We start from the raw sequence: 9,799 nt of genomic DNA, 5'->3' as shown, positions 1-9,799 counted from the left end.
TTTGAGTATTTGACGACCAAACTCTGCACCGTTCATACTTATTCAATTTGAACTCATTGGCATGCACAATTTTGTTGAATGAAACTCTGCAGGATTATGTGATCCACACATTTGTTATCTCTCATTCCAAACTTCTTTTACTAGAGATTATTGGCTCAAAACATTGTATTCAAACACCCCATATTCTTTTTGCATATAGCATTTCATATCGCCATGTGGGCAGCTGCCCCCTTCCCCCCACCCCCATCCCTTATATATATATATTGTATGTATAGGCCCCTTATATATACAGACTAAGGCTCTGTTTGGCAGAGCTTATTTAGGAGCTTATAGCTTATTTTAAACTACTAATAAGCTATAAGTTTTGTTTGGTAATGTTCCCAAAATAAGTTCCTAGCTTAAAATAAGAGCTTATTTTGAAACACTACCTTAGCTACCTTTTCAAAATAAGCTACTAGCTTCCTAACTTTTTTTTTTTCATGTTTATTCTTATTATTTTAAAGAAATGACATATTCTACCCTTCTCAATTAAAACCCTTTTATCTTCTCAACAACTTTCACCGCACGACAATCCCTCCATCTTCATTCGCACTCCGCTCCCTTCATCTTCATTTGTCTTCATTCTCACTCCATCGTCCATCAGCCATCGTAATCCGCAGCATCAACCATCGCACCCCACAGTCCCCAATAGTCCGCAGGTATGTCGTTTATATTATTTTGTTGTATTACTTGTATATATTCTGAGGTTATTCCCTTATTGACTGCGAATAACAATTTATAGATGAGTTGTTGTTCATATAACAGTATGAGATGCTAGATCATGATTATGCTAATAGTTTTATTTCAAAATGTTAAATTTTTTAAAGACAAAATGTCAAATTTTAATATGTAAACAAACTACTTTAAATTTTTTGAAGATGTCTTTTTTAGTCTTTTTACATTTATCAGCTTATCAAAAAGCTAATTTTACCAAACACTTTCAATCATAACAGCTAACTTAACAGCTCTTCGGTTTTCAGCTCCTAGCTTATAGCCTTTCAACTTTCAGCTCCTTTTCAGCTTTCAGCTCTTAGCTTATAGCTTTTCAGCTAGGTTTGCCAAACAGTGCCTAAACGTGTATAAATACTAAATGTGCATAGATGGTTAGGTCTATGGTAATGTGTGAAGTGTCATGGGTTTGAATCTTGAAGGCATTGATTGTCTAAATTTTATTTTTTGGCCTTTTTGAATATTAATAATGAGATTATAATTGTGATTTATGAGATTAAATTAATTTCTAATTCTAATTGGATTCTTTATATATAACATTGGGGTTTTCTTTTAAATATTAATAGTAATATAATTTATATTTGAACTATGTTTTTGTTTTGAATATTTTTATCGCGTTTGAATGTATTTTTTTTTATCCTAGTCAACAATATTTATGGCTCAGCCTTTAAGTATTTCATTTTATTTTTCTTTCGCCCTCACTGACGAAAATTTCCGGATCCGTCCCTGATCGCCATCATTGTGAAATTAAACTTGACCTAAAACTATTTTCACTGTTATGAGACTAAATCTTATCCATAGCTCTTTAACATGGTGAATCATTGCAGTTGCATTAGTAGCTAGTCGGCTTACTAATTGTTTCAAATTGTTAACTAACACCCTATATTACTTAAAGAGGTAGTATTATTTTAATTTTACTATTTTTTTAACTTAATTTTTACTCACTAATATGATATTGTGAGATGTGTTGATCTCGATTCATTAAAGAAAAAAAGTATTGTTACAATTGTTTTTTCATTTTCCTTTCTTCATAAGATTGGAATATGTAACGATAATAATATTTACGGCTTGTTATTGGCTAAAGTCACAAGATGTGCTTCATTTCAAACAAATTTTATAATAATGGTTATGAATTTTTTCATAAATCAAAAGAGTAAAGCAAACATCTTTGTATTCTTTTTTTTTTGAATGCAAACATCTTTGTATTCTTAATTCTTAATCATATGATGTTCCATGGGGACAACGTCATATGCCCCGTTCAATGTGCGGATGGTAGTGGTGAGTGGGGCTCGACAATAAGGAAGTTAATATATACAAGAAAAATAAATTAATTACAAGACGAATTGGCTTTAAATCACACGCTGATAAATGAATTACGTACGTTAATCAATAACACTGACCATTAAAAATGGATGATTTAATAGCAAATGCTGATTGATTTGGTCTCACTGGTAGCAGTCACGTCGTACAATACATTACATATATTCATGAGCGGTTGAAAAAAATGTGAAAATAAATAACTTTTTTTTTTTTTTGAAAATGTGAAAATAAATAACTAGATAAACATAAATAGTTTTTTTTTTTTTTTTTTTGCTTGGACTCAAGTGGTGACAATGATACATGTAGGGTTTTGTGACCATTCCAATAACAAATTTAGTTATTTAGATCACTCCCAGTGATGGGATGGGTATAGATAGTGTAGTTTCATTAGGAAGTGAACTAGTAATAGAAAAAGAAGATTTTGTAGTCAGAATAATACAAAATATATATGATGTGCGTTTATTTTAGTCTTTATGGACATTAAGGTTTAAGTTTATGGACATATAGAACAAATATATAAGTATAGTACATGATGATTGTTACAGTATTTAATATAATGCAGTAGTTGACACTTAATATAAAAATGACGTTGTTTTGGACCAGAGTCCACCATGCAAGGTGGAACTTGGCCCACAATATAATATGAGGCAATTTATATCCTACACCACGGCGCGCGTTGCACTATGCGCCCAGATGCAAAACGACGTCGTTTTAATTATTATTATTATTTTTTTTTTGAAATTTCCCGCCCCAGTGAATGGCAGTAGTTTTTTCTTAAAAAAAAAATCCGCTGTTCAAGAATGTACATAATGTTATACTAGAATACACATAATGTTATACATGAATGTACATAATTATATAACAAAATATACATACTCTTTTTAAAAGATAATACACATAATCTAACATAATACATAATAAACATAAACTTTTAACATAATACACATCAACTCTTAACATAATACACACAAATTTTCCGATTCAGATGTACATAATTGTATAAAAAGAATGTACATAATTATATAAAAAATACACATAACTGTATGAACCAATACACATAACGTTGTGAACAAATACACATAACGTTGTGAACAAATACACATAATCTCAGCAACTTTCTACCGCGTCTCCCAACACTACCCCAAAACGATGTCGTTTTGGGAGGCGCGCGGCGCATAGTGCTATGTGCGCCGTGGTGTAGGATATAACGATTGATAATATGACGTATAAATATCTTGAAAAAGGCTTTGCATGGGGTTCAAAACTTGATCTTTTTTCAAAAGTAATATAATAGACACTTTATCATCATTATTCCAAATTTTCTTAGCAATTCTTTCGTTCTATCAATTAGTTGTGTTAGCTAATCGTTGATTGCATAAGTCTTAAAATCAACACTCAAAGTTAGTTGTCTCATGGCTATCAAGGGTTTCATTCATTACGGGTTCTAAATCTCGTTTAACATTAACTTCTGAATATATCTTTATTAGTAGTTTTAGCATATTATTGGTATCCTACTCAATCAAATTATAGGAACCTCAATCTTATATACTTTCTTCTTCTTTCTTCTTCTTCTTCTTCTTCTTCTTCTTCTTCTTCTTCTTCTTCTTCTTCTTTTTTTTAAATAGAACAAATTCAACTTTTAGTCATCAATTATTGTTACATTGTCACATTTAGTCTTACTTTTTAAATTTCATCACATTACAACCTTGACTTTTATTTATTTTTCACAATTAGTCATTTGTTTAATTAAATTCTATCACTCCTCTATTTAATTAAAAAACAAAACAAGATTAATTAACCACATGTAATTCTTCATTCAATTAAAAAGAAATTACATTTTGAGACAAGACGCTTGAAGGTAAAATTACATATTAACCCTTTTTATCAATTGGTAAAATGATAGAAATTTAGACAGATGACTAATTGTGGGAAACAAATAAAAGTCAATGAAGTAATAAAATAAAATTAAAACAGTAAAACTAAATGTGGCGATATCATAAAAGTCAATTCAAGCGGTAAAAGTGAAATTTTTTCTTTTTTTTTTTTTTATGCACAAAATAATCATTTAAATCTTGATTGATTAGTCTGAGACCATCTTATGTGAGATAGAACTGAAAATGTAATACATTTTTTAATGACTGAACAAATATTAATTACATTTTTATGCGAAAGCATTACATGTTTTACTACTCCGTAATACTTTTCAATAAAACTATTGATGAGGTAATACAATGAATATACTTGTGACTTTATCGAGAAGCCAACCGAATCTAATTAAGCAACTACTACTTCCTACAACTCACATCATAGGTAGGCATATTAATGACATTACTTAGGCAAAGGATGACTATACTCAAACCGAACTTGAGCTTTAATTAAGACTAGGAAGCCCGGTCACCAAGAATGGAAAAGGATGACAAACAATCACTCTTGTCATCACTATTATGGATATATATGATCCCCAAGATCAACATTCAACATGTGTCATGACTATCTTGAGTCATGAGTATTGAACCCATCACTCCATCAGGTGAAAACTTGGCGTGTGTTTTCTGCTCCAACAATATATAGAGACTTCCTTTAGCCAATAGTAGAGGGATTCAAATTTTTCGACTTAGCACTACACTTTCCAATCATTATAAAGTCTACGTTACCAACCTCCTTAGCTTTATAGTACACTTGAATTATACTAAGAACTCTTATATTATAAATAGAATACTCTTTACTCTACTACTTTGTATACCTTAATTAGTTGTATACTCTTATCCCTGTATACATATCATATAGTCATGTACTTATTAATGCTATCAAATGTATAGCAATACGTTACTTTTTTTTTTTTTTTTTTTTTTTTTTTGAATAATACTTGTTAATCTATAAAAAAATACTTTTTCACTAAAAAAATATGTAGTCTTATTTGAGATCATCATCAACTTTATATTAAAACTTATGAAGTTTATTTAAGTTATTATTTAGGAAATAAAATATGTCAAAAATATGTAACACTGATACATTGGATCAGTATACAAGTGTCAAGTGGAATATCATATCATAGGAGAGTTGGATGGAACATGTACATGCGGAGGAACAGGACCACGACTATATCGATCTACTTCCTGTTTTCTCAGTTAAGACAACATTTTCACTCTCCTATACTAACTACCAATTCAAGGACAGATCGATCGTACTATATTATGTTGTTTTCCATGCATGCATGCACGTACTCACTCGTGCAGATCAGATCAGAACAATCGAGGTTCAACTTAATTTGATTGATTATTGTTGATATAACATATATAGATTCTGGTGGAATATATAATACATAAATGGCGAAGGAGTATAGTGGATCCCCAAAGCTTCACCAGCTGGAAACAAAACGGCGACGGCTGACGTGGATTTTGGCGGTGAGTGGGTTGTGTATAATATCCTATGTTATTGGAGCATGGCAGACGACAACATATATCCCTGCTAACCAATCAGATTTCTACAACCGAATCGGGTGTGATAAGAAAGTGGGATCACCGTCGACAACGTCGTCGTCGTCGTCGTCGTCCGGTAAGTCCATCTCCTCGTCGCCGGCTCTGGACTTTGAGAGCCATCATCGGTTAACGGTGAACGATTCCGGTGATCAGCCGGTGAGCTTTCCTCCGTGTGACATGGCTTACAGCGAGTACGCTCCGTGCCAGGACAGGCAAAGGGGGAGGAAATTTGACCGGGAAATGATGAAATACCGGGAGCGGCACTGCCCCACCAAGGAGGAGCTCCTCCGCTGCCTCATCCCGGCGCCGCCCAACTACAAGATCCCCTTCAAATGGCCCCAGAGCAGAGATTTCGCTTGGTTTGCCAATATTCCCCACAAAGAGCTTAGCGTTGAGAAGGCGGTTCAGAATTGGGTTCAGGTGGTGGGTGACCGCCTCAGATTTCCCGGCGGTGGCACCGGCTTTCCACATGGCGCTGACGCCTACATTGATGACATGACCGAGCTCATTCCCCTCACCACTGGATCCGTCCGAACTGCTCTTGATACAGGCTGCGGAGTAAGTACATATTGCTTTGTATATATATATTGGATGACAAGAAAAACTGCAACCATTTCAAAATGATGTGTACAAATTTAGCGGTAAAAGATCATAAAGAGATAAATTAGTTTAGTGTGTCATAAACTATAATTAAACTTAAAATTCTGTGATTACTGAATCAGTTGTATTGATTTAACTGACGAAAGATCATAAAGAGATAAACTAGCCTAATTTGTCATGAACTACAGTTAAATTTAAAATTTCGTGATTACTAAATCAGCTGTCTAACCAATTTAATTTGGGTTATATATCTGAGATTAATTGAAATTCACATATTTAAGGTTGCGAGTTGGGGTGCATACTTGTTGAAAAGGGAAATCATAGCCATGTCTTTTGCTCCGATGGACACACACGAAGCTCAGGTGTGGTTCGCATTGGAGAGAGGCGTTCCGGCGATGATTGGCGCCTTGGGCTCCCAGAGAATGCCCTACCCAGCAAGAGCTTTCGACATGGCTCATTGCTCCCGGTGCCTCATACCTTGGGCCGACTTTGGTAACATTTTAACATTCTGTCTGTCTCGACTAAAAGTCTAAGTCTAAAGATTATATTTATACCCAAATTGTATATGATGTAATGGTTGCAGATGGGCTGTATTTAGCAGAAGTTGATAGAGTTCTTAGTCCGGGGGGATATTGGATACTGTCGGGCCCTCCGGTCAGGTGGAAGCGACACTGGAGAGGGTGGGAGAGGACACAAGAAGACTTGAAGAAAGAACAAGATTCCATTGAGGAGCATGCCAGAAAATTATGCTGGAAAAAAGTGATGGAAAAGGGCGATTTAGCAGTGTGGCAAAAGCCCATCAACCACCTTCAGTGTGCCAAGGTCAAATCAATGTCTGATTCCTTGCCTTTCTGCAAACCGGACACTAATGCCGACGCAGCATGGTACATATATACTTTGTTAAGCATATAAAATAAGGGTCCAAATAATATTATGACCCTGGATCAAAAATATTTGTACATAATTTCATAACACAAGACAGCAAATTTAGTTCTTAATCTATGCAAAATGTATGACACCTCGTGATCCGATCCAAATGGTGTTTAAGGTACAAGGATATGGAGTTGTGTACCACCCCACTGCCGGTTGTGGGCAACGCGGATGAAGTGGCCGGCGGTGCATTAGAGAAGTGGCCGGACCGTGCGTTTGCAGTTCCTCCAAGGATCATCTCCGGGACAGTCCCCGGAATCACGCCGGAGAAATTCCAAGCTGATAATGAAGAATGGAAACGCAAGGTGTCACATTACAGCCGCATCGTAAGTCCCTTAGCGCAAGGGCAGTACCGCAACGTAATGGACATGAATGCTAACCTCGGCGGATTCGCAGCGGCATTGTTGAAGTACCAAGTTTGGGTAATGAATGTCGTCCCTGTCACCGTACAACCCGACACTCTGGGGATAATATACCAACGAGGACTCATCGGCACGTACCAGGATTGGTGCGAAGCATTCTCAACATATCCCAGAACATATGATCTCATCCATGCCGCCCGGGTTTTCAGCATATATCAAGACAGGTAATTAAACTGCTTCATAACAAATTAAATAATGTGTTCCATTTTAATAGTACATGAGATACTTGCTAATTAAGTTGATTAAACTGTTAGACTTAATACCAAGACTATGTGGTCTAATGGTATCCGGGTTAGACTTTCATTTGGAAGGTAATGAGTTTGAGCCTTGGTGAAGACGTTATTGGTTTTTTGTGTTTTGGTTCTTTGTGTTTCAGTAGGTTGAGACACATGTTATTCACATGTTATTCAACTCTATGTGAGAATAGCGAACAAGAAGGCCAATAGGCTACCCCCACTGAGAGTCCAACTTGGAACATGGTGATTATCAAACACCCAAACCAACTTAGCTACAGCTGCCTTTTTGGCCTATTAGCCTTGGGCTACCCCCACTGAGAGTCCAACTTGGAACATGGTGATTATCATGTCAACACCCAAACCAACTTAGCTACAGCTGCCCTTTTGGCCTATTAGCCTTCCTGGTTTGAGCCGAGAGCAAGTGAGCAACCTACCGTATTACCTCCTTGTGATTGTTGGATCTCAACACTGCATTATGCTTACTTCTTAGGGCCGGAGTCACCCATTCTGTGACTGTTGTAAGGCTTAACCGAGTTCCTTGGGTATCTGGTTGAATTGTCATATCCTACTTAAAACCAATTGGTGATAAGTAGGTGGACAAAATTAATCATTTAACCACATCCCTCCATGGTAATTCACAACGCCACGTCTCGAATTGAGTAGGGGCTGAACTCGGCGGATCTGACCAACACCCAACAGTGATTTTTTGCTAATTAGAGTTACAAAGTAGGATTGCCCATGCACATACTTAAATTGTGACTATAAATTTTTCTCATTACTCAAAAAAGATACAATATTAAACTGCATATTTTATATTTTATATGTTGGAGTACAGGTGTGACATAGTGTACATTTTGCTGGAGATGGATAGAATACTGAGGCCAGAAGGGACAGTAATAATGAGAGACGTGGTGGAGGTGTTGGTGAAGGTGAAGAGTATAACAGATGGGATGAGGTGGCGGAGTCGGATTATGGATCACGAAAGCGGGCCATTTAACCCGGAGAAGATTCTTGTTGCTGTAAAAAGTTACTGGACAGGCGGCAAGTCTAAAGGAGAGTAATAAACTTCAATTCATTTGCTTTCATCATTTGAAAGTTGAAACATATATAGTCATTTTTTGTGTATGTAAAAGAAAGAAGTTCTCCATTTTATCGATTGGTTGGTCTTAAATTTCAGGTGGCCTTTTAAAAATGAAAAATATTAAGGATATTTAGGGAGTAATATTCAAGTCATGGGATTAATGGATAGAAAGAAAAGAAATCCACTTAGCTTTATAAATTAACCAACTATAAAATTCAATAAAAAAATTATATTGTTAATTCATTTTAAATAGAATGAATAAATTATAATAAAAGTTGTAAGCTAAAGATTTGATAAAATTATATAATAAACCATCCGAATATTAATTAGTAACTAGACTAATTTATTACTAAAGATATCTAACTTAATCCGCTAGTTTTTATTTTTTTGGGGGATGAAAAATTTATAAACACTACCCAAATACCTAATAATGTATAATGGATAACCATGTTCATGTGTAAATAGTCCTTAAACTATATAAGGGTGACTTATGCTTTTTGAAACTATTTAATAAACAATTTTTTACGGAATATAAAAATTTAAACTTTCTTATGAGAAGCTAATTACAAATAATTTTAACTTATGAAAAGTTAACTTTGAAAATTAGTTTTTCAATTTACCCATATGATTTTGGCACTCCTACCAACCATGGTTGTCTTCATCACAAGAAAACAGGCACACAAAGATCAAATAGCTATGATGGTTGTCTTCGATTAACTTCAATTATTTCCACGATAATGTCACAAAAAATATACATAAAGTCGTTACTTGCTAAAAAGAAAAAATTTACACGATTTTTGTAATTTTAATAGATGAATTGCATGATTCTCTTTATTTTAATGTTTTAATAGATAAATCACACTTTTTTGTTCAGTAATAGGGACCTTTTTGACCTGGTAAATACCTATAATTCCTATAATTCAATCAACTAATTTTAACAATTATATAAGGTGTGTTGAGCTA

The 9,799-nt window shown here is 34.7% G+C and overlaps 1 protein-coding gene across 1 annotated transcript; it reads left to right on the top strand.

Annotated features, from left to right (window-relative positions):
- Positions 1 to 5,236: 5,236 nt before the first annotated feature.
- LOC109164702 (probable methyltransferase PMT18) lies at positions 5,237 to 8,849 on the top strand. The gene is made up of 5 exons (XM_019313243.1): positions 5,237 to 6,125; positions 6,449 to 6,659; positions 6,751 to 7,051; positions 7,216 to 7,683; positions 8,591 to 8,849. Exons 1-5 carry the CDS (start codon positions 5,415 to 5,417, stop codon positions 8,814 to 8,816), a joined length of 1,917 nt encoding a protein of 638 aa, XP_019168788.1. The 5' UTR covers positions 5,237 to 5,414; the 3' UTR covers positions 8,817 to 8,849.
- The last annotated feature ends 950 nt before the right edge of the window (positions 8,850 to 9,799 follow it).

The sequence above is a fragment of the Ipomoea nil genome, unplaced genomic scaffold (genome assembly GCF_001879475.1).
Source record: "Ipomoea nil cultivar Tokyo-kokei standard unplaced genomic scaffold, Asagao_1.1 scaffold3069, whole genome shotgun sequence".
Taxonomy (NCBI): domain Eukaryota; kingdom Viridiplantae; phylum Streptophyta; class Magnoliopsida; order Solanales; family Convolvulaceae; genus Ipomoea; species Ipomoea nil.
The sequence above is the reverse complement of the archived record's forward strand: the minus strand, read 5'-3'. Positions and strand labels throughout refer to the sequence as shown.

What these genes read in the sequence shown, in the direction of transcription:
- LOC109164702 (XM_019313243.1), top strand. Translation starts at nt 5,415, where the DNA reads ATGGCGAAGGAGTATAGTGGATCCCCAAAGCTTCACCAGCTGGAAACA. An exon ending in CATACCTTGGGCCGACTTTG is followed by an intron (nt 6,660 to 6,750) that starts GTAACATTTTAA and finishes TAATGGTTGCAG; the next exon opens with ATGGGCTGTATTTAGCAGAA. An exon ending in ACTAATGCCGACGCAGCATG is followed by an intron (nt 7,052 to 7,215) that starts GTACATATATAC and finishes ATGGTGTTTAAG; the next exon opens with GTACAAGGATATGGAGTTGT.